Source organism: Hyla sarda, chromosome 2, assembly GCF_029499605.1.
Source record: "Hyla sarda isolate aHylSar1 chromosome 2, aHylSar1.hap1, whole genome shotgun sequence".
In the NCBI taxonomy this organism is placed as follows: domain Eukaryota; kingdom Metazoa; phylum Chordata; class Amphibia; order Anura; family Hylidae; genus Hyla; species Hyla sarda.
In genome coordinates, this window is record NC_079190.1 from 260063748 (window position 1) to 260089948 (window position 26201).

At 43.7% G+C, this 26201-nt stretch overlaps 1 protein-coding gene across 4 annotated transcripts in view; it reads right to left on the reverse strand.

The window, feature by feature from the left end:
* The window catches only part of STPG1 (sperm tail PG-rich repeat containing 1), a 102415-nt gene that overhangs the window by 39222 nt on the left and 36992 nt on the right, over positions 1-26201 (reverse strand). For all 4 annotated transcript variants that reach the window (XM_056557053.1, XM_056557054.1, XM_056557051.1 and 1 more), the window contains 4 exons: positions 17376-17474; positions 10497-10676; positions 2394-2505; positions 1070-1238 (listed from right to left, as the gene is read on the reverse strand). In XM_056557053.1, coding sequence (XP_056413028.1) covers positions 1070-1238; positions 2394-2505; positions 10497-10676; positions 17376-17474 — 560 coding nt within the window. The remainder of the gene's footprint in view (positions 1-1069; positions 1239-2393; positions 2506-10496; positions 10677-17375; positions 17475-26201) is intronic.

Sequence of the window (26201 nt, forward strand, 5' to 3'; positions counted from 1 at the left end):
GGGCGGAGACTTATGCTTACCAGCACACGTTGCTCCACATTGCTCCGGCCGTGGCCCCGCCCTGTCAGCTTGATTGACGGCTTGTGTCATCGCTCTGCTCCCTAATGGAGCAGAGCAGATTTTAGCATATATAACATGTTGTCAAGCGTTATATATGTAAAAAATTGCTGATTGGTTCCATTTAAGTGCTTTTAAAGTTTTGTATATATATTTATATGTGTATTTGAGAAGTGGATCATGTAGTAGAGGGATATTTGTTGGATCCTGTGTCTGTGTATAGGATTTTAATGTAGAAAGTTTGGATGAAAAAAAAGTTATGACCAACTACAATGTATTTGTACACAATACACATGCAAGCATTTCTGTCATCCTTTGCTCCATCCAGAATACCCAGGAAGGGTGCCCTCTCAGACAATGCCATATATATGCAGTCTATATACAGTACCAGCCTATTAAACTTATTTTTTATTAGTAAAACAAGTATACAAGAAAATCGATGTGCACAGCAGAACAACCACATTGACCATGATCTATAGATGTGCAACAAAAATACAATTTTGTTTCATTTTTATAACCTATAACAACACAAACTTACCAATCAACTCCCCTCCCATATCCATCCCCTACGCGTCCGCTTATTAATACATTTGATGAAAGTGCTTAGCACTAAAAATGAAGTTTGAATTCAGGCTAAGCATTTGGATTTCTTTGCACAGTAAATAAAAAAAATTATGCTGGTTGTTTGCAGCCTTAATAAAGATTATTAAAGCCATCTACACTTGATATTATTGTGAACTAAGGTTCCATGTGATATATTGCTGCCACAGACAAAAAAGACCAAGGGGAAAAAAATTACAGTATTTGCTATAAATGAATACACACCCCCTCACATTTCTGTAAATATTTTATTACATATTTTTATGTGAAAACACTGAAGAAATGAACAGTGTTCTTTAGCGTTGTCTCAAGAAAAGCTATAAATAAAATATTAACAAAAATGCAAGGGGTGGACTTGCTTATGTGAGATACTGTATATTATCTATCCACAACACTATGCTCTATAACTTACGTAAAAACAGGTTTCTTTCTTATTTCTGGAGATCCATATGGGTCATAGCTGGTTGGCCCAGGGAAATTTGACGTCACGTTTAAAATGTCACGTGAAGTATTTGACTTGAAGCATGAAGCCACGACCTTGGGAGATTCTTTAACTTGAGAGTCATTTATTGTATAGTGACCTAAAATGACAGACTCGTATTTGATATGTAAATAAGAACTAATGCAAATGTTTATAGGTGTATAACAATTTTTAAAGTAACAAAAGTTGCACATAAGCACATTAACTTAATCCTTCCATTCAAAACTCTGTACATTAACAATGGAAACACATTTTATTCGTTCTTAGGCAAACACCTACTTTATGATGAAATGTATTGCCCTTTCCTAGAAAAGCATCCAATCTTACCTGATGTAAACTTTGGTATGCTATAAAAATGCTGACCTTGTTTCACCTACTGTATTATAAGAAAACCAAACATTACCATTAAAGTAGATCTGCCATCTATCAATTATGACAAAGACTGTTTTACACGTTCCATGTCATCCAACACCCAGTTCTGTGACCCAAAGTAAGTCATGAAGAAGAGAGTGATCAGTGAATTATTGCTGCGTTCCACAAGTATCAGCAGGAGTGCAGCACTCCTGGATAATGGACTGTGAAATGGGTGTATGTCTTATAAATTAGAATCTATGTTCTCTTTAAAGGAGGTTTTCCCAACACAGAAATTGACTAGGATATGTCATCATTTCCTGATCAGTGAGATTGCGCCTGCTAGGGCGACCAATTATATGAAGGATGAAGGAGCTGAAGGTGTTGTAGTTCTGTTCCACCTTACAACGTTTCCCTGTACAGAAGCACTCTTACCACCCATTTTGCTGAAAATGCAACACAGATCTATTCAAGTGACTAGGACAGAGTCTAGTTCCCTACACAGCCACAAGTTGGGAGTGTCACTGTCCAGGGAGACACTGAAGTGATTGCAGCTCTAAATCAGGGATGTGGCCTTTTTTTTCCCATATAAGTGAGGGTCCAGACAGGCAGACTCCCACCAATCAGAAAGTGATAGTATATCCTAGTAATATGCCATAATTTGACTGAAAAGCCCAGCGGCACACTACAGTTTTCAGTCCGGCTACAAAACCAGTTACAGTGCAAAAATTAGCTGACCAGAGTCACTATCTGACTTCGGTTGGCTCATTCAAATGAGTGAGATGCGGGCTGGGTCTGGCGGGGATATGGTAGAGGAAGGTTTTCCCCACCGGATATGGTGAACGTATTAGCTAAATGTGGTGTGAATGCACCCTTACACTTTCCCATCATTGCCAGTACTTACATGGTGAAGGTCCTTTCAAAGTGTTCATCTGTATAGCATCTCTTTTTGTTCCTGATACAAAAGCTGCATGGGCAGACACATTATTGTTTGGATGGCAAAAATTTATAGATACCTGGAGAAACAAAAAATGTAAAAGATAAATACTAAGAAAGTAAAATATTAATAAACTGTGATTATAACCACTCTAAAATACTCGCTCTCAATCTCCTTGAGTGTTCCAGCTTTACTTTTTTTCCCCACCTCCCTCCCCGAACCCTTCCTTACCTTTTAAGTTTTTATAGGAAATCTGTCAGCTTAAATATATATTCCAATTGCGATTTGGGCAAATAAACACTTGGGCCCAGATTTATCAAACAGTGTGAGAGAAAAACATTTTTATTTTCCCACAAGAACCAATCACAGCTCAGCTTTCACTTTACTAGAGCTCGTTAGCTGAGTTGTTATTGGTTGCTATGGGAAAATCACTATACAGTGATCCCCCGACCTACGATGGCCCCCGCATACGATCATTTCAACATATGATGCTTTTATATCGCATAAATGGCTATCCGGCAGTGCAGCCTGCTTCATAGCATAGCATAGCATAGCCATTTAATGTGCCCAGTGTGCTCTGGTGTGTGTCACTAACCTGTTCCGGACCATCCTCTTCATGCTCCGCTGCATTGCTGTCGCTCTCCTTTGCCGTCATCATATTGGCGCGCACGCCATCCTGTCATCTAATAGGAATGGCGTGCGCAGCAACGTGATGGCGATGGAGAGCGACGATCCAGGGGAGCGGTGATGGTCCGGAGCGGCGGGGACACGTGAGTATAACTTTCTATATTATTATTGCACGGATCCCTCAACATACAATGGATTCAAGTAACAATGGCTGATTTGGAACCAATTACCATCATATGCTGAGGGATTACTGTATTTTTTTCCCTCACACAGTTTGATAAATCTGGGCCTTAGTACTATATCTCTGACTGTGCTGCCTAAGATGCAGACGGCTGAAACAACTCCTCGCATCTTCCTCCTATACCTTTCCCTTCTCGATTGTCAATCAGCTGGAAGCCAAGCCCTGTTTTCACATCTCATTCCTGTACTTTGTATCCAAAATGTGTTCAGGTACAAGATTTGGAAACAGGCCTTGGCTATACATTCTGATCAGTGTTATTAACACTTTGCCTTAGGTAGACTGTACAAGGAGAGTGACAACTGGCAGCACAGAGGTAAGAAAAAGTCTGACAGCAGTCAGTACCCAGGCTAAAAAGCAAGCTCAACTCCTGGGCCTATTTCACAGTCCCTTAGCAGGCACAGGATGTACATGTCCTGTGTTCTCTAGGGGTTCATTTTTTTTTACATGTTTACACAGGAATGTCAAAAGTATTGATAAGCCCTGAGACCCCATTAATCTCTAGAAATAGCTGCAGTACGCTTCTCTTCAGCTTGGCGCTCAGTTTTTCTAATTTCAGGAGTTAGGATCCAAAGACTTATAATGTAGCCCATCTGCAGATCAAAACATCTGCAAAAGTTTTTTTAAATGACTGAAAAGCTTTATTTTTTATTATATGTTTCCAGATGCTTTAGCACAGACGTAAAGTTGAACGACAATCACCTGGGCCCTGCAGTTGCGGTTATAGGGAGCTCAAGAACTTACTGCTTACTGTTAATGCATTGAACTCAACAATACAACACTATGCAGAGTGCTCCTAATCTCCTAAACATACTCTAGTATCATCTGCAGGTAACCAGGAGTCTACTGTCTTTAATTATTCATCCAATATAAAAATATACTGGTGGACCTGAAACTTTTGACATGTCCTAGAAACATGCCAGGAGAAGTGCTCGGCTCTCCCAGGCTCACCACGATCTCCATCTCACTGCAGAAGACGGTCTATGTAGGGTTACATTGCACACCAAGACGGAAATGGCAGGGAGCCAGAGAGTGGTACATGTGGTTTTTAACCCCTTAAGGACTCAGCCCATTTTGGCCTTAAGGACTCAGACAATTTAATTTTTACGTTTTCATTTTTTCCTCCTCGCCTTCTAAAAATCATAACTCTTTTATATTTTCATCCACAGACTAGTATGAGGGCTTGTTTTTTGCGCGACCAGTTGTCCTTTGTAATGACATCACTCATTATATCATAAAATGTATGGCGCAACCAAAAAACACTATTTTTGGGGGGAAATTAAAACGAAAAACGCAATTTTGCTAATTTTGGAAGGTTTTGTTTTCACGCCGTACAATTTATGGAAAAAAATTACATGTGTTCTTTATTCTGAGGGTCAATACGATTAAAATGATACCCATTATTATATACTTTTATATTATTGTTGCGCTTAAAAAAAATCACAAACTTTTTAACCAAATTAGTACGTTTATAATCCCTTTATTTTGATGACCTCTAACTTTTTTATTTTTCCGTATAAGTGGCGGTATGGGGGCTCATTTTTTGCGCCATGATCTGTACTTTTTTTTTTATACCACATTTGCATATAAAAAACTTTTAATACATTTTTTATCATTTTTTTTTAATAAAATGTATTAAAAAAGTAGGAATTTTGGACTTTTTTATTTTTTTTCGTTCACGCCGTTCACCGTACGGGATCATTAACATTTTATTTTAATAGTTCGGACATTTACGCACGCGGTGATACCAAATATGTCTATAAAAAATGTTTTTTACGCTTTTTGGGGGTAAAATAGGAAAAAACGGACGTTTTACTTTTTTATTGGGGGAGGGGATTTTTCACTTTTTTTTTACTTTTACATTTTTTTACATTTTTTTTTACACTTGAATAGTCCCCATAGGGGACTATTCATAGCAATACCATGATTGCTAATACTGATCTGTTCTATGTATAGGACATAGAACAGATCAGTATTATCGGTCATCTCCTGCTCTGGTCTGCTCGATCACAGACCAGAGCAGGAGACGCCGGGAGCTGCACGGAGGAAGGAGAGGGGACCTCCGTGCGGCGTTATGAATGATCGGATCCCCGCAGCAGCGCTGCGGGCGATCCGATCGTTCATTTAAATCGCGAACTGCCACAGATGCTGGGATCTGTATTGATCCCGGCACCTGAGGGGTTAATGGCGGACGCCCGCGAGATCGCGGGCGTCGGCCATTGCCGGCGGGTCCCTGGCTGCGATCAGCAGCCGGGATCAGCCGCGCATGACACGGGCATCGCTCCGATGCCCGCGGTTATGCTTAGGACGTAAATGTACGTCCTGGTGCGTTAAGTACCACCGCACCAGGACGTACATTTACGTCCTGCTTCCTTAAGGGGTTAAAGAACAAAAGAACAGGCGGGTTTTGATTCTTTTTTTTTTCTCAAACTCTGAGCTTCCAAGCAGAACAGCTCTGAAAAAGTAAAACACGCCACTTTCTTTTTTCACCACTAATTTGCACAGTTTTCATGCTCTTTTGAGCATTCCCTGTTAAAGTTAAAGGGGTATTCCAGGAAAAACCTTTTTTTTTTTTTATATGAACTGGTTCCAGAAAAGTTAAACAGATTTGTAAATTACTTCTATTAGAAAATCTTAATCCTTCCAATAATTATGAGCTGCTGAAGTTGAGTTCTTCTTGTCTGTCTGGCAACAGTTCTCTCTGTTAACATCTCTGCTTGTCTCGGGAACTGCACAGAGTAGAAGAGGTTTGCTAAGGGGATTTACTTCTACTCTGGTCAGTTCCCGAGACACGTGTCATCAGAGAGCACCTAGACAGAAAAAAACAACTCAACTTCAGCAGCTCATAAGTACTGAAAGGATTCATATTTTTTAATAGAAGTAATTTACAAATCTGTTTCAATTTCTGGAGCCAGTTGATATATTAAAAAAAGTTTTTTCATGGATAACCCCTTTAATGTGAGCTGGAAACCACACATTTTAAAAGGTTATTTAAAGGGGTACTCCGGTGGAAAACAATCTTTTGGAAATCAACTGGTGCCAGAAAGTTAAACAGATTTGTAAACTACTTCTATTTAAAAATCTGAATATTTCCAGTACTTATCAGTTGCTGTATACTCCAGAGGAAGTTATTTTCTTTTTGAATTTCTTTTCTGTCTAACAACAGTGCTCTCTGCTGACACCTCTGTCCATGTCAGGGACTGTCCAGAGCAGGAGCAAATCCCCATAGGAAACCTCTCCTGCTCTGGACAGTTCCTGACATGGACAGAGATGTCTGCAGAGAGCACTGTGGTCAGACAGAAAAATTTTTTTTATTAAAAAAGAACTTCTCTGGAGCATACAGCAGCTGATAAGTACTGGAAGGATTATGATTTTTAAATAGAAGTAATTTACAAATCTGTTTAATCTTCTGGCACCAGTTGATTTAAAAAATAAATAAAAAGTTTTCCACTGGTGTACCCCTTTAACCCCTTAAGGACAATGGACGTACTCCTACGCCCCCATTTCCGAGTCCTTAAGGACCGAGGACGTAGGAGTACGTCCTGTCCTTTCCCGGCCCCCTGTCGCTAGCCGGAGGGGAGCTGGTGCCCGATGCCTGCTGAAATCGTTCAGCAGGCATCGCGGCATATCGCCCAGGGGGGTCATTATGCCCCCCCATGTCGGTGATGGCCGCAGATCACTGGACAATTCAGTCCAGCGATCTGTGGCGATTCTGGGTCAATCGGGTCTCCAGTGACCCGGTGACCCCGAATTACTGGCTGATCGGGGCCGTCAGAGACGGCCCCGAACAGCCAGAGCCTGCAGGGGTGAGGTGGCACTGGTGCCACCTCACGATCGCCCTGATTCGTCGGCCGGATTACCGGCCGACGAATCAGGGCGCCTGCTGCGGATGTCACTCCCGCACCCGCTCCGCCCCTCTTCCGGAGGACGTGAGAGGGTGCGGGACGTGCACCCCTGGTGCTGGGGACCCCGATCCCCGGCGTTAATGTTGGGATCGAGGCCCCAGGAGCGACGACGGCGGCGGCGGGACTGACCTGTGCGGCGATCAAGCAGCAGCAGGAGGTGAGTGACAGCCTCCTGCTGTTGCTTAGCAACAGCTCCCAGCATGCAAAAAGGGCATGCTGGGAGCTGTAGTTATGCAACAGGAGGAGGCAGACCACCACAACTCCCAGCATGCACTTATGGGCATGCTGGGACTTATGGTTTTGCAACAGCTGGAGGCACATTCTTTCTATGGAAAAGTGTACCTTCAGCTGTTGTGTAACTACAACTCCCAGCTTGCACAAACAGCTTAAGGGCATGCTGAGAGTTGTAGTGGTGCATCTGCTGGTTGCATAACTACAACTCCCAGCATGCCCGTTGGCTGTCGGTGACTGCTGAGAGTTGTAGTTTTGCAACAGCTGAAGGCACACTGAGTTAAGTAGCAAATCAGTGTGTCTCCAGCTGTTGCATAACTACAATCCCCAGCATCCCCAGCCAAAGTAGTATGCCTCCGGCTGTTGCATAACTACAACACCCAGCATGCCCTTCCGCTGTCCGTACATGCTGGGGGTTGTAGCTTTTGCAACAGCTGAAGGCACACTGGTTGCAAAACACTGAGTTTGTTGTCAAACTCGGTGTTTCACAACCTGTGTGTCTCCAGCTGTGGCAAAACTACAACTCCCAGCATGCACTGATAGACCGTACATGCTGGGAGTTGTAGTTTTGCAACAGCTGGATGTCCCCCCCCCCCCCCCCCCAATGTGAATGTACAGGGTACACTCACATGGGCGGAGGATTACAGTAAGTATCCGGCTGCAAGTTTGAGCTGCAGCAAATTTTCTGCTGCAGCTCAAGCTGCCAGCGAGAAACTACTGTGAAACCCCCGCCCGTGCGACTGTACCCTAAAAACACTACACTAACACACAATAAAATAAAAAGTAAAAAAACACTACATATACACATACCCCTACACAGCCCCCCTCCCCTCCCCAATAAAAATGAAAAACGTCTGGTACGCCACCGTTTCCAAAACGGAGCCTCCAGCTGTTGCAAAACTACAACTCCCAGCATGCACTGATAGACCGTACATGCTGGGAGTTGTAGTTTTGCAACAGCTGGATTTCCCCCCCCCCCCCCAATGTGAACGTACAGGGTACACTCACATGGGCGGAGGATTACAGTAAGTATCCGGCTGCAAGTTTGAGCTGAGGCAAATTTTCTGCCGCTGCTCAAACTGCCAGCGAGAAACTACTGTGAACCCCCCGCCCGTGCGACTGTACCCTAAAAACACTACGCTACACTAACACACAATAAAATAAAAAGTAAAAAACACTACATATACACATACCCCTACACAGCCCCCTCCCCTCCCCAATAAAAATGAAAAACGTCTGGTACGCCACTGTTTCCAAAACGGAGCCTCCAGCTGTTGCAAAACAACTACTCCCAGTACTACCAGATAGCCACTGACTGTCCAGGCATGCTGGGACTTTTACAACAGCTGGAGGCACCCTATTTGGAAATCACTGGCGTAGAATACCCCTATGTCCACCCCTATGCAATCCCTAATTTAGGCCTCAAATGCGCATGGCGCTCTCACTTTGGAGCCCTGTCGTATTTCAAGGCAACAGTTTAGGGTCACAAATGGGGTATCGCCGTACTTGGGAGAAATTGTGTTACAAATTATGGGGGGTATTTTCTGCTATTACCCTTTTTTAAAAATTTAAAAATTTTGGGAAACCAAGCATTTTAGGTAAAAAATTTATTTTTTTTAACATATGCAAAAGTCGTGAAACACCTGTAGGGTATTAAGGTTCACTTTACCCCTTTTTACGTTCCCCGAGGGGTCTGGTTTCCAAAATGGTATGCCATGTGTTTTTTTTTTGCGGTTCTGGCACCATAGGGGCTTCCTAAATGCGGCATGCCCCAGAGCAAAATTTGCTTTCAAAAAGCCAAATGTGACTCCTTCTCTTCTGAGACCTGTAGTGCGCCAGCAGAGCACTTTTCACCCCCATATGGGGTGTTTTCTGAATCGGGAGAAATTGGGCTTCAAATTTTGGGGGGTATTTTCTGCTATTATCCTTTTTAAAAATGTAACATTTTTGGAAAACCAAGCATTTTAGGTAAAACATTTTTTTTTTTTTTTACATATGCAAAAGTCGTGAATCACCTGTGGGGTATTAAGGTTCACTTTACCCCTTGTTACGTTCCCTGAGGGGTCTAGTTTCCAAAATGGTATGCCATGTGTTTTTTTTTTTTGCTGTCCTGGCACCATAGGGGCTTCCTAAAGGTGACATGCCCCCCAAAAACCATTTGACGCTCCTTCCCTTCTGAGCCCTCTACTGCGCCCGCCGAACAATTAACATAGACATATGAGGTATGTGCTTACTCGAGAGAAATTGGGTTTCAAATACAAGTAAACATTTTCTCCTTTTTACCCCTTGCAAAAATTCTAAAATTGGGTCTACAAGAACATGCGAGTGTAAAAAATGAAGATTGTGAATTTTCTCCTTCACTTTTCTGCTATTCCTGTGAAACACCTAAAGGGTTAATACACTTATTGAATGTCATTTTGAATACTTTGGGGGGTGTAGTTTTTATAATGGGGTCATTTATGGGGTATTTCTAATATGAAGACCCTTCAAATACACTTCAAACCTGAACTGGTCCATGAAAAATAGCGAGTTTGAAAATTTTGTGAAAAATTTCCAAATTGCTGCTGAACTTTGAAGCCCTCTGGTGTCTTCCAAAAGTAAAAACTCATAAATTTTATGATGCAAACATAAAGTAGACATATTGTATATGTGAACCCAAAAATTGTTTTATTTTGAATATCCATTTTCCTTATAAGCAGAGAGCTTCAAAGTTAGAAAAATTCAAAATTTTCATTTTTTTCATCAAATTTTGGGCTTTTTCACCAAGAAAGGATGCAAGTTACTATAAAATTTTACCACTAAGTTAAAGTAGAATATGTCACGAAAAAAAAATCTCGGAATCAGAATGATAACTAAAAGCATTCCAGAGTTATTAATGTTTAAAGTGACAGTGGTCAGAATTGCAAAAAACGCTCCGGTCCTTAAGGTATAAAATGGCCTGGTCCTTAAGGGGTTAAGGCTTTTATTGCCCAAGTGAACATACCCTAATAAGGATACTGATATGCATTTCATACAGTTAGTTACATAGCTGTGTATTTTATAAAATTGTACCTGCACTGTTGTACTTACATTGTACTGATTTGGAGCTGGCATCTTATGTTTTGTATTCTCCACCTTGACAGCAATAGGCTGATGAAACATGCTGGAGTAACTCTTGCTAAAATCCTTCTTTGAAAACACTGAACCTTGTATATTATAAGAATTAGGAGCTGGAGAACGAACAGCTCTATTACGAGAAGTTCTAGGTACCTAAAGCAACAGAATGGATTATTTAAAGATATATATGTTTATCAAATGTCAACAAATGTTTTGTCAAGATGAACAATGTAGACAACATTGTATTAAAAGGGTGGAGGTCCAAAGTGTTTGCAACAATATTCCATTATGGAGATATGGAAATATGTGAAGGTGAAAGCAGCTAAAATTTGGGGACTGTCAAATCAAGTGAAATCTTAAAGAAGCACTCCAGCATTCTTCTTTCTAAGTAATGCATAGGCAATAATTAAAGAATAATGTTAACCCCTTAAGGACTCAGGGTTTTTCCGTTTTTGCACTTTCGTTTTTTCCTCCTTACCTTTTAAAAATCATAACCCTTTCAATTTTCCACCTAAAAATCCATATTATGGCTTATTTTTTGCGTCGCCAATTCTACTTTGCAGTGACATTAGTCATTTTACCCAAAAATGCACGGCGAAACGGAAAAAAAAATCATTGTGCGATGAAATTGAAGAAAAAACGCCATTTTGTAACTTTTGGGGGCTTTCGTTTCTACGCAGTGCATATTTCGGTAAAAATTACACCTTATCTTTATTCTGTAGGTCCATACGGTTAAAATGATACCCTACTTATATAGGTTTGATTTTGTCGCACTTCTGGAAAAAATCATAACTACATGCAGGAAAATTTATACGTTTAAAAATGTCATCTTCCGACCCCTATAACTTTTTTATTTTTCCACGTATGGGGTGGTATGAGGACTCATTTTTTGCGCCGTGATCTGAAGTTTTTATCGGTATGATTTTTGTTTTGATCGGACTTTTTGATCACTTTTTATTCATTTTTTAATGATATAAAAAGTGACCAAAATACGCTTTTTTGGACTTTGGAATTTTTTTGCACGTACGCCATTGACCGTACGGCTTAATTCATGATATATTTTTATAGTTCGGACATTTACGCACGTGGCGATACCACATATGTTTATTTTTTATTTTTTTTACACTGTTTTATTTTTTTTATGGGAAAAGGGGGGTGATTCAAACTTTTATTAGGGAAGGGGTTAAATGACCTTTATTAACACTTTTTTTTTTTACATTTTTTTTGCAGTGTTATAGGTCCCATAGGGACCTATAACACTGCACACACTGATCTCTAATGCTGATCACTGGCGTGCATTAACACGCCTGTGATCAGCATTATCGGCGCTTGACTGCTCCTGCCTGGATCTCAGGCACGGAGCAGTCATTCGTCGATCGGACACCGGGGAGGCAGGTAAGAGCCCTCCCGGTGTCCGATCAGCTGTTCGGGACGCCGCGATTTCACCGCGGCGGTCCCGAACAGCCCGACTGAGCAGCCGGGTCACTTTCACTTTCACTTTAGAAGCGGCGGTCAGCTTTGACCGCCGCTTCTAAAGGGTTAATACCGCACATCGCCGCGATCGGCGATGTGTGGGATTAGCCGCGGGTCCCGGCCGTTGATTAGCGCCGGGACCGACGCGATATGATGCGGGATCGCGGCGCGATCCCGCTTCATATCGCGGGAGCCGGCGCAGGACGTAAATATACGTCCTGCGTCGTTAAGGGGTTAAAGGGGTATTCCAGGCAAAAACTTTTTTTTATATATATCAACTGGCTCCGGAAAGTTAAACAGATTTGTAAATTACTTCTATTAAAAAATCTTAATCCTTCCAATAGTTATTAGCTTCTGAAGTTTTCTGTCAATGTTTTCTGCTCAATGATGATGTCATGTCCTGGGAGCTGTGCATGATGGGAGAATATCCCCATAGGAACTGCACAACTCCTGGGACGTGAGTCATCAGAAAGCATTTAGACAGAAAAAAAACAACTCAACTTCAGAAGCTAATAACTATTGCAAGGATTAAGATTTTTTAATCAAAGTAATTTACAAATCTGTTTAACTTTCCGGAGCCAGTTGATATATAAAAAAAGGTTTTGGCCTGGAATACCCCTTTAATGCTTTTGTGTATACTGTTTTAGTTGATGTGTCACATATTGGTCATATGCCAATCTTGGCTCCTTCTTCCCTGTTGATATGCTTATGCAGTTTCATATGCAGTCCACATATCACAATAGCACGTGTAGGCAGGTCGGCACTGTGTGAATAGGTGCCAGGGACAGGTGATCCAATGAAGGGAAGGAGATCCCGGCACTCAAATGATGCTTGAAGTTTTTCGTTTATTTAATGCATAAACAGAACATAAAACGCAGCACGTGTTCCGGCTTTACAACAGCCATTTTCAACTGCATAACCAATACATGGGATAAGGACGTATTATATATGTATCCGACAGGTACAATGAACGTCATCACTTCAAACCGGACCTCCCCCGTCAATGTAAATACGTAACAAACGTGATCACTATTTTATGAATGAAAACATAAACACAACAGTAGTAAGAAAGGCAGAGTTTTAACATCGGCCGCTGCAGCTACGGAAATGAAAAAGAGAGAATGTAAGTGATTACATATGCATATACTGTAATGGTTCAGTATAATAGTCTGGACAATTCATATTCCCGATTTAGACCCCGTGGTTCTAACGTGTCTAATCTATGTATCTATGTGCGTGCAAGCAGCTTTCTGATATCCCCGCCCCGTCTGGGAGGGACAACCACATCTATCACTTGATATTTCAATTGAGCTATAGTATGACCCTTCTCCTTAAAATGATGTGGAATCGGGAGAAGTAAGTTGTTGCACCGAATGTTAGATTTATGTCTATTTATGCGGTCTCCTACACGCTGGGTTGTTTCCCCAACCTATAGGAGACCGCACGGACACTTAATCAAGTAAACGACATTTTTCAAATGGCATGTAAAAAAACTTAGATATGGGAAATGTTTTACCTCAATATGGATGTGTAATCGTATTGCCTCGTAATACATTACTACACTGAGAACATTTCAAGCACAGAAAAGTGGCTGTTTTTTGAGTGTGGAGAAAAGCCTGTCTGCTTTTTTTGTTACTGCCAGCATCAGCCCTAATTAACTTATCTTTTAAATTCGGCGCTCTTTTATTACAAATTAGGGGGGCTCAGTCCTAGATCAGATAGAGAGAAATCAACGAGATTGAACGGCAAAAACGATCCCTTTCGTGAGGAACTTTCATCCTCTGATGTACAAAGTTGATAAAATTGTGAGAGACCACTGGCAGATTCTTGAGAGATCATATCCTGATATAGAGGAGTTCAGCTGAGCCCCCTAATTTGTAATAAAAGAGCGCCGAATTTAAAAGATAAGTTAATTAGGGCTGATGCTGGCAGTAACAAAAAAAGCAGACAGGCTTTTCTCCACACTCAAAAAAACAGGCACTTTTCCGTGCTTGACATGTTCTCAGTGTAGTAATGTATTACGAGGCAGTACGATTACACATCCATATTCAGGTAAAACATTTCCCATATCTAAGTTTTTTACATGCCATTCGAAAAATGTCGTTTACTTGATTCCATGAGTGTAACCATACCTTTATGGGTTTTCCTCCTTCTTTTATAACTGATAAAGTACATTTATCCAGCAGTCTGGCACAGTCGGATAGGCGTGGCTTGGGGTTCGCAAAGCCCCGCCACCGTCATGCCTACCCTCTCCTTTCAGTGCTGGGATCGCTGTGTAGTAAGACAAAACGTATCCACAGCGCATGCGCCCCTCCTGATGTGCGCGCGCCACCGTCCTGCATTGACAGAGTGCAGTAGTAGAGGAAGGGAGGGGCGCATGCGCTGCGTCTTACTACACAGCGATCCCAGTGCTGAAAGGAGAGGATAGGTGTGGTGGCGGCAGGGCTTTGCGAACCCCAAGCCACGCCTATCCGACTGTGCCAGACTGCTGGATAAATGTATTTTATAAGTTATAAAAGAAAGAAGAAAAGCCATAAAAGGTATGGTTACACTCATGTTATGGACATCTATAACAACATTGTAGTAGTATGGGGGGGGCTAAAAACTCATGACAGTTGCGCTTTAATATTTGGTTGCACCCCCTTTGGAAAAAATAACTGAAATCAGTCGCTTCCTATAACCATTAATAAGCTTCTTACACCTCTCAGCCGGAATGTTGGACCACTCTTCCTTTGCAAACTGCTCCAGGTCTCTCTTATTGGAAGGGCGCCTTTACCCAACAGCAATATTAATATCTCTCCACAGGTGTTCAATGGGATATAGATCTGGACTCATTGCTGGCCACTTCAGAACTCTCCAGCGCTTTGTTGTCATCCATTTCTGGGTGCTTTTTTACGTATGTTTGGGGTCATTGTCCTGCTGGAAGACCCAAGATCTCGGATGCAAACCCAGCTTTCTGACACTGGGCTGTACAGTGCGAAATCCATTGGTAATCTTCAGATTTTATGATGCCTTGCACACATTCAAGGCACCCAATGATGTGCTTTACCAAAAAGCTCTATCTTGGTCTGATCTGTCCACAAGATGTTTTCCCAGAAGGATTTTGGCTTACTCAAGTTCATTTTGGCAAAATGTCATCTTGATTTTTTATGTCTCTTTGTCAGCAGTGGGGTCCTCCTAGGTCTCCTGCCATAGCATTTCATTTAAATGATGACAGATAGTTCGTGCTGACACTGACGCTCCCTGAGCTTGCAGGACATCTTGAATATCTTTGGAACTTGTTTGGGGGTGCTTATCCACCATCCGGACTATCCTGCATTGACACCTTTCATCAATTTTTCTCTTCCATCCACGCCCAGGCAGATTAGCTACAGTGCCATGGGTTGCAAACTTCTTGATAATGTTGCACACAAAGGCAAATCTAAATCTCTGGAGATGGACTTGTAACCTTGAGATTGTTTGAAATTTTTCACAATTTTAGTTCTCAAGTCCTCAGACAGTTCTCTTCTCCTCTTTCTGTTGTCCATGCTTAGTGTGGCACACACAGACACAAAATGCAAAGACTAAGTGAACTTCTCTCCTTTTTATCTGCTTTCAGGTGTGATTATAATATTGCCCACATTTGTTACTTACCTCAGGTGAGTTTAAAGGCATATCACATGCTTGAAACAATCTTCTTTTTCCACAATTTTGAAAGGGTGTCAATCATTTTGTCCAGACCATTTTTGGAGTTTGTTGTGACATTATGTCCAATTAGCTTGTTTTCCTCCCTTTTTTGGTTTAGTTCCAATACACACAAAGGGAATAAACAGGTGTATAGCAAAACATGTGTTACTGTTATTCTTTTCTGTGAGAAACACTTAACTCTCTTGAACATTTTCAGGGGTGCCAACATTTACGGCCATGACTGTAAGTATATTTGCAATATACATTGGTTAAAAAAAATGTGTATATTTTGTCCAACAGCTATTGCCTAGTACAGGAAATACAAGATACAGGAAGTGTGGGTGGACAAGCAGGGTTCTGAGCACTGAAGACAAGCAAGGTTCTGAGCACTGAGGACAAGCAGGGTTCTGAGCACTGAGGACAAGCAGGGCTCTGTGCACTGAGGACAAGCAGGGTTCTGAGCACTGAGGACAAGCAGGGTTCTGAGCACTGAGGACAAGCAGGGCTCTGTGCACTGAGGACAAGCAGGGCTCTGTGCACTGAGGACAAGCAGGGTTTTGTACACTGAGGACAAGCAGGGTTCTGTGCACTGAGGACAAGCAGGGCTCTGTGCCCTGAGGACAAGCAGGGCTCTGTGCACTGAAGCCCTGTGACACTGCTCCGGCTCACACAATAGGCTGAATCCTGCCCTCACTTCCTATAATTTGTCTCCTCACAGAAACACACAGGCAATGGCTGCAGGGACAGCAAAAATATACACATTTTTTAATAGGCTTCTCCATGTCAGCTCTTATGAGTATGAGACAGTGTAAAGCTCATCTTATGGAATAGACTGAGGATTCTGCACACAGCACAGCCAGATAACATATAGTATTTTAAGCACTGTCAGATTCAAAAAAAAATTATGTTGTACATCTTAGCAAAACATTAACCTATGTAATATACTTCATGAGAAAATGTTATTTCCTTTTTATAGAAACATGGCAAATAGCACAGGCATGAACAAAGTCCAGTAAGTGACAGGGGGCTGGCACTCCACTGTGCTCTTTCCTGTCTGATAGACAGGTATTATTTGTTATGTTTTCAATGTTCTGAAAACATGTTTTCCCTTCCCCTAAAGGAAATAGCCCATGAGGTCCTTGCTGCTGATAACAGCAGCCAGCTGGTTTTGATCACTGTGTCGGGAAAAACAGTGATAGCAGAACCCTGTGCTATACATGTACGTCACTGTGCACCAAGTACTGGGGCACAGCGACATACATGGGGTTAAATGCCAAACAAGCCAGGCTGAGCTGCACCATGCACATCTCCTTAATCCCAAAGCCTCCCTGCATGGCTTTCAGCACAGGGCCCTGTACATCAATTATGCAGAGCAGGGAGGAGTTGGAGAGGGTGAAGGCAGGAATGCTGCAGCTCTGAATGGCCTCTATGACACCTAAGCTTGGAAGGAAAACATGATTTTATATCTGATTCCCTTTAACTTTGTGCTATACATTAACAAAGAGCTGGCATTTACATTACGTGATTATATTGCCCATAGCAACCAATCAGATATGAATGCTGAGCTGTGATTGGTTACTATAGTCAAAACAGTTTTTTATTTATCTAGGCCATTAAATTGAAAGGGTACTCCAGCCCTAATACATCTTATCAGATAAGATAAAGATCTCTGATCGTAGTGGTCCCGCTGCTGGGGATCTCTCTTTTTTTTACCTTTGATGGAAATCCACCTGTCCCTTTACTTGAATGTGAAACACTGTATGTATTTGGTCCCTTTCCGACATTGTACGATCCAGGACCTGGATTTTCATTCTGAAAAAGACAAAGCATTACAGGTCAAAACTGGTTTCTTTTGGTTCATTATGCATCTATTTGGCTCTTCAGAAGTAAAACTTATAAGTTCCTCCCTTGCCCTCTGCTGGGCTCCGGTGTCAGATGGTCCCATCTACGGCTGCTGACATTTGGATTCTCATAGCTGCAGATCGTAGTGTCTGCAGCTGACGTAGCACACAGTGCTGTTTAGCCAATCACTGGATAAGGTGGGACACTGCTGCAGCCAGCGATAGACAAGAATAGCACAACATGCTACGTCAGTTGCAGATGCTACGATTTGCAGCTACGAGATGCCAAGCGTCAGCAGCCGCAGATGGGAGCATCTGACACCGGAGCCCGGCGGAAAGCAAGGGAGGTACATATAAACTTTGACGAAAATGCCATTTTGATGTCAAAAGAGAATATTTAGACTGTTTCAAAATGACAGAAAGGCAACAGCTACTCCAATAACAACCCGTTAAAACCAAGGTATGCAGAATAGCATCTCTGAATGTACAACATGTTGAACCTTGAAGCAGATAGGCTAAAGCAGCAGAAGATCACATCAGGTGCAACTCTTATCAGCTAAGAACAGGAAACAATTTGCATAGACTACAATTTGCATAGGCTCTCCAAAATTGGATAATACAAGACTGGAAGAACGTTATCCGATCTGATGAGTCTTGATTCCAATTATGACATTCAGATGGCAGTGCCAGGATTTGGAATGAACAACATAAAAACATGAATCTAGCCTGCCTTGTATTGATCCATGGTCCAGGCTGGTGTCGTGGTGTGGTGGACATTTTCTTGGCACAATTTGGGCCCCTTAGTACCAATTTAGCATCATTTAACGCAACAGCCTAAGTATTCTTGCTGACCTTGTCCATCCTTTTATGACCAGAGTGTTTCCATCTTCTGATGGCTACTCCAGCAAGTAAATGCACAATATCACATGATCTCAAACTGGTTTCTTGAAGATGACAATGAGTACTCCAATGGCCTTCACAGTCACCAGATCTCAATCCAATAAGATCACCTTTGGGTTGTGTTGGAATTGGAGGATCCTCATTATGGTTTTGCAGCTAACAAATCTGCAGTAACTGCATGATGCCATCAGGTCCAAATGGACCAAATCTTTGAGGAATGTTTCCAGCACCTTGTAAAAAGTATGAAAATGAAGGCAGTTCTGAAGGCAAAAAGGGTCCAACCAGGTACTAGCAAGGTGGTCCTAATAACATGGTGAGTGAGTGTATAATCCATTCATGCTTCACTAGAAATTCTGAGGATGGATATGCAAAGCAGATCTCTGAGTTCACCTTTTGGAGGTAGATTTCCCTTCAAGTCAGTATCAGACTCCTAAGAAGTCCTAAACCATGACTGGTGATTTTATCCATTTATAGACCGCTGTTTTGGGGTTTCTGGCCGTTACAAGCACAAATCAGGCTGCTGGCTGGCTGCAAATAGGCCTATAGCTACCTCTAAGTAGTGGCACCAGTGAGCTGCTTTGCATATCCTTCTTACCAGAGTTCTCAGTGAAGGTTGAATGACGCTCTCTTCAAGGAGAAACATTACTTCTTTGTTCCCACAATTATAGGTCTTTGCAGCCAGCCAGCGCTCTTTCCTGATGAGGGGCTACAACCCCAAAACACCTGTTCGTACAGAGACGGCCTGCAGGATTTGTCATGTGACAGGGCACGAATCCAAGGGCTGTCCAAAAAAAGACAGTTAATCGACCTATGTGGCCAGGCTGCACCCCTGGAAATCCAGCCAACCTTCCTGCTTAAACAATTTGGGGAATTGCGATATTTATATGCTACAGGATGCTTTGCTTTCTTCCAGGTCCTACATTTATCTGCCCAGAACCCTCCTATTGGTCTGGTGGTGGCAGTCTCATCTTGATTTTCTGTTCACATGTCAGACAGTTACTCCAGATTGATAACATGGTTACTCCTTCTCTGACCACAAGGCCCTTAGGCTTTAGACAGTACTGGGTTCTGGCTTTCCTCCCTGCCAAAGGTCTTTTTCAGGAATGTCCACGCCCACCACATGCCCTTGACCAAGCTGTGAGATGCAACTGGAAACATCACTTCGGAAAAAGTGAGAGAAATAGGAGCTGTCGAAGACTTCAACAGCAACCTCTACTCTCTGAAGACCACCGATCAGGGCAAGTTTCTGTCAGGTATAAATAACACCTTTGATCCTGCAGATAAAGAGGGGATGGATGCTCCCCTAACGGTTGAGGTTGCACTCTGGTGCTAGATCATTTAGGGACCAGTGGGACCTAATTGCTCTGGACCTATTGGAGCTGTACAGAGATGGTGACAGAATGCCTCTGTCATTGGGGGAGGGACTGATCACGATCATGTATAAGTGGAAGGGAGACAGATGGTATTTAAAAAAGCTGGCATTCCATCTCTCTTCTGAATGTGGAGTACAAGATCCTTGCAAAGGTGCTAGCCGACTGGCTGAAGGTAGTCATCAAACAGATTATCCACCTAGATCAGACTTGTTGCATTCCTGGCTTCAGGATCGCAGACAGCCATGCCCTCTGTCACGATTCGGCTTACAGGTTGTGGATCCACTGTGTCAGCGAGGGATTGGCGTGGACCGTGCTGGTGGACCGGTTCTAAGTGGCTACTGGTCTTCACCAGAGCCCGCCGCAAAGCGGGATGGTCTTGCTGCGGCGGTAGCAACAAGGTCGTATCCACTAGCAACGGCTCAACCTCGCTGACTGCTGAGAAGGCGTGGGACAGAAGGACTAGGCAGAGGCAAGGTCAGACGTAGCAGAAGGTCGGGGCAGGCGGCAAGGTTCGTAGTCAATATGGATAGCAGGAGATCAGGTAAAACAGGCTTGGACAACACTAAACGCTTTCACTGGCACAAGGCAACAAGATCCGGCAAGGGAGTGCAGGGGAAGTGAGTAGATATAGCCAGGGAGCAGGTGGAAGCTAATTAAGCTAATTGGGCCAGGCACCAATCATTGGTGCACTGGCCCTTTAAATCTCAGAGAGCTGGCGCGCGCGCGCCCTAGAGAGCGGAGCCGCGCGCGCCAGCACATGACAGCCGGGGACCGGGACCGGTAAGTGACTTGGGATGCGATTCGCGAGCGGGCGCGTCCCGCTATGCGAATCGCATCCCCGCCGGCAATGTCAGTGCAGCGCTCCCGGTCAGCGGGTCTGACCGGGGCGCTGCAGGGAGAGAGACGCCGTGAGCGCTCCGGGGAGGAGCAGGGACCCGGAGCGCTCGGCGTAACAGTACCCCCCCCCTTAGGTCTCCCCCTTTTTTTGTCCGGCAACTGCTTTACCTGGGACGAGGACACCCGGAGTAAATGTAGGGTTTCCTCAAAGGCAGGCAGAACAGCAGGAGTGGGAATGGGGAGGGAGGGCAGAGGGTGAAGCTTGGCACGGGGCAGGGTGTCACCAGGACGGGGGCCATGAGGAGGCAAGGCACAGTCCAGATAAGCCTTGGGGGAACCAGGTGTAGGAGGAGGCACTGAGGCTTGCCTGACGGGACTGGGAGGGGGGGAGAGGCATTTCTTGTGGCAAGCAGAGTCCCAGTTCTTGATCTCCCCGGTGGTCCAGTCAAGGGTGGGAGAATGAAGCTGGAGCCATGGCAGACCGAGGAGGACCTCAGAGGTGCAGTTGAGAAGGACGAAAAATTCAATCATTTCGTGATGGGGTCCAATGCACATTAAGAGGGGTTTTGTGCGGTAACGCACGGTGCAATCCAATCTAACTCCGTTGACCGCGTAAATGTAGAGCGGCTTGACGAGACGGGTTACCGGGATGCAGAATTTATTCACTAAAGAATCCAGAATAAAATTCCCAGAGGCACCAGAGTCCAAGCAGGCCACGGCTGAGAGGGAGGAGTTGGCAGAAGGAGAAATCCGCACGGGCACCGTGAGACGTGGAGAAGCAGACTTCGAACCAAAAGACGCCACACCCACGTGAGCTGGGTGCGTGTGTGCGTTTCCTAGACGTGGAGGACGAATAGGGCAATCCACCAAGAAATGCTCGGTACTGGCACAGTACAGACAAAGATTTTCTTCCCTACGGCGATTCCTCTCTTCCTGGGTCAGGCGAGACCGATCCACTTGCATGGCCTCCTCGGCGGGAGGCACAGGGGTAGATTGCAAAGGATACTGTGGGAGAGGTGCCCAGAGATCTGTCTTTTTCCTGGCGGAGCTCCTGATGTCTCTCAGAAAAACGCATGTCAATGCGGGTGGCCAAATGGATAAGTTCTTGCAGGTTGGCAGGAATCTCTCGTGCGGCCAGCACATCCTTGATGTTACTGGATAGGCCTTTTTTAAAGGTCGCACAGAGAGCCTCGTTATTCCAAGATAATTCGGAAGCGAGAGTACGAAATTGGATGGCGTACTCGCCTACTGAAGAATTACCCTGGACCAGGTTCAGCAGTGCAGTCTCGGCAGAAGAAGCTCGGGCTGGTTCCTCGAAGATGCTACGGACTTCAGCGAAGAAGGACTGGACTGTGGCAGGATCATTGCGGTCCCAGAGCGGTGTGGCCCAAGACAAGGCCTTTCCTGAAAGAAGGCTCACTACGAACGCCACCTTAGACCGTTCTGTAGGAAACAAGTCCGACAACATCTCCATATGCAGGGAACATTGAGACAAAAATCCACGGCAGAGTCTAGAGTCCCCATCAAATTTGTCCGGCAGGGACAAGCGGAGGCTAGGAGCGGCCACTTTCTGTGGAGGAGGTGCAGGAGCTGGCGGAGGAGATGGTTGCTGCTGTAGCAGAGGCAGAAGTTGCTGTAACGTGGCGGTCAACTGCGACAGCTGCTGTCCTTGTTGGGCAATTTGCTGCGATTGCTGAGCGACCACCGTGGTAAGGTCAGCGAGACTTGGCAGCGGCACCTCAGCGGGATCCATGGCCGGATCTACTGTCACGATTCGGCTTACAGGTTGTGGATCCACTGTGTCAGCGAGGGATTGGCGTGGTTCTAAGTGGCTACTGGTGTTCACCAGAGCCCGCCACAAAGCGGGATGGTCTTGCTGCGGCGGTAGCAACCAGGTCGTATCCACTAGCAATGGCTCAACCTCGCTGACTGCTGAGAAGGCGTGGGACAGAAGGACTAGGCAGAGGCAAGGTCAGACGTAGCAGAAGGTCGGGGCAGGCGGCAAGGTTCGTAGTCAATATGGATAGCAGGAGATCAGGTAACACAGGCTTGGACAACACTAAACGCTTTCACTGGCACAAGGCAACAAGATCCGGCAAGGGAGTGCAGGGGAAGTGAGTAGATATAGCCAGGGAGCAGGTGGAAGCTAATTAAGCTAATTGGGCCAGGCACCAATCATTGGTGCACTGGCCCTTTAAATCTCAGAGAGCTGGCGCGCGAACGCCCTAGAGAGCGGAGCCGCGCGTGCCAGCACATGACAGCCGGGGACCGGGACGGGTAAGTGACTTGGGATGCGATTCGCGAGCGGGCGCGTCCCGCTATGCGAATCGCATCCCCGCCGGCAATGTCAGTGCAGCGCTCCCGGTCAGCGGGTCTGACCAGGGCGCTGCAGGGAGAGAGACGCCGTGAGCGCTCCGGGGAGGAGCAGGGACCCGGAGCGCTCGGCGTAACACCCTCATTATAGATAAGATACAGTACTTCAAATATCTTCATGTGTCTGCGGCCCTGTTCAGTCTATGGCATATGATCATGTTTCACACCTGTTCATGGGCATCGTGTTGCAGAGGTTTGGGATGGGAGAAATGCTGTGCTCTTATATTGACCTGATGTACCTTGATATTTTCAGCATGTGTTGGTGAACGGCTGAATGACTCCTCTGGGTCCTCTCTGGGGTTAGGTGTGGTCTTTCACCTCTTGGATACCAGCTGAAGGGACTCATGCCTGACTTGTGGAAACCCTGGTCCTATCTTATCTCATGAATAGCCTTATTACATCACATGGATGCTTAAATTCCTTAAAAAGTCTATTCCAAGGCCCTGCAATAGGAACTTAGAGACTCTGTTCTCAGTAGTAGCCTATACAACACATGGACAGTCCTGATGGTGGGGAACAAGAGGACTGATACTGCATGTTTATCCTTCAATAAGACTTTAGGCCTGTTATTCTCTTCCCCTCTCCCTCTCTCCCTTTCTCCATTCCTTATCACTTGCCTATGATTGACGTATAATGCATTATTAGACTGTGAATGTAGTGCAGAGGTGTAATGTATAGTGTATGATATGTGCCCTTGCTGCATGTTGTATTTCTGTGCTACTTAGCACTTGTGAAATATTTATTATACTTAGATCCAGATTTTGCTGTGACTTGCTATCCAGTGTTGTGTTTGATATTTGACAAATTATTGTAAATGAAGATATTTTCAATTAAAAAAAGCTGTCTACAGGTGTGTAACTTTTACTTTGAAGGAGTTTCTGGCTTGGCTTATTAAATGGGCATTGTCAGATATAAAAACTTTTTATGTGTTGTACATATTGGTAAAACAAAAGTTTTTCTAATACATTTCTTTAAAAAAAAAAATCCCCCCAAAAAAATCAAATTTTATTAAAAGTAAACCTCGTTTGAAAATCCCACCACTAGGGGTCCCCATACCTCCTGGGAAACTGAGTCCCACAGCAGCATTAGCATGTCCATGGGTCATGGACACGAGATCGCTGATTTACAAGGCTGCAGGAGGAACGCAGCCTGCAGCAACACTGCTGTATTACAGAGTTTTACCAAACATGTGCCTCCAGCTGTTGTAAAACTACAACTCCAAGCATACCTGGACAGACAAAGGATGTCTGTGTATGCTGGGAGTTGTAGTTTTGCAAAAGCTGTAGGCACACAGCTGAAGGCAACACTGCTGCATAAAATAGTTATCAAAACACTGTACCTCCAACTATTTCAAAACTACAAGTCCCAGCATTACAGAACTGGCAAAGGATGATACATAGGAATGACAAAGGGAAACTATATAAAATGTATGCATAAAAAAACATTGTACTTTTAGCACTAAACATTTGCACTACTTTAGGAAGATGTACGTTATACACTCACCATATTGTCTTTGGTAGAGTACAGGCAATCTCCAATAGTAATTGTGTGTGTGTGTGTGTGTGTGTGTGTGTGCACGTGCTCTGGAAAGGGTTAAAGAGCAGGGCTGCCAGGCTCCAGAAAGCAGTGAATCAGCAGAGTGAGGGAGGGGGAGGAGTCAGAGTGCAGGCAAGAGAAGGACACGCCCCTCCCTTTGGATAAATGAAAAAGATAGATGAGAAAGAATTTTGCTTCCCACCCTTTGGTTTCAAATGTTTTTTAAAATAATTTTTAATTTTATTTTGGCACTACAATCTAAAAGTCATAGTACATTAGCAACATTGAAATGAACAATTACATACTGACTAAGATGCATATGTGTGGGCAGTGAAAAATGTAATTTTTCTCTCTACCTTGCTGACTCAGATCTCCTCCAGGGCTACACAGCAAAGAAAACAGGGAGGGATATTAAACAAAACAAAATTCAAACTCACCTTGAATTCTAAACATTGACAGCTTAAGCTTTTAATGAAACCTGGATTCACGTCACCAATGAGGAAGTTTTAATGGTATGTGTAAGCTGGGACAGAAAACACCTGTGCATTTCTTAAGGAAGGTTGAACTAATACTGACGATCGACCAAGATGCTCAGAACAAGTGTACTATTTGACAACCCCTTTAATTCAATATTTATCCTGGCTAAACACTGGGTTGACATACCCTGTACTTACCTAGTTGATACAAAGATATTTATTTTAGAGAGCTACATATCCCTCACATATTAATTTGTTTCTCATTCTTTAATATAGCCTAAGCATATTTCTCATTAAGGGTACGTTCACACGTGCATATTTTCTGCTGCAGATTTGCTGTAGCAGATTTTGCTACCCATTGAAGTCAATGGACAGCAAAATGTGCAGCAGCAAATCTGCAACAGATCTGCAGCAAAAATGTGGACATGTGAACCCACCTTATAAACATATTTGACATATTTGAGAAATTTACTAAGCTGTGTGCGCCAGTTTTCCAGTATACAAAAGCCCCTCATTTTATTTACTTATTTATTTTCACACAAAATGTTTGACTATTGGAGCCTCTAATTCCCTTACTTGTCTGGCCAATCCCAGACCTACTCCTTACTACTATTAAATAAGACAATGCTGATGAAAGTGTACTGGACTGAATAGGCTGACACTATGTTGGGGGATGATTTATTGTACACTACTGTATATGGGGAGGGGGAAGGGGGTATTTGAAGCACTGGCTATGCAAGGTATTTTGTCAGCAGAAATGAAAACAGCAGTAGCATGACGAGGAAGTATTTACACTAAACACTGAACTGCTGCTGCTAAGTTGAGAGGGAAGCCTTGATTTACCTTGTGAAGACAGGGGGGATCCTCTAAAGGATTGATAAAGGCTCACATATTGCATGTACACAGCCCAGGCTTGTTCTCCCACTCTAGCTAATCCTGACCACACTTCCTGTATAAGACACTTGGTGGCCAAGACTTTAGAGCTTTTTTCTGGTGTAAAAGTCATTTTTTGGTAAAGTGATTTACAAATGTGTTACAGATCACATAGGCTATCAAATGGAGGAAAGTTGTTTGAAACGACAGTTAACATTTAAGGATACATTAGCATTGACCGATGATACCTAGCTGTCAAACTGTAGAAAAGAGTAGTGGGTCCTAAACATGTCCAAAATAACAACCATTACTTATCTGCACCAGCCTTGT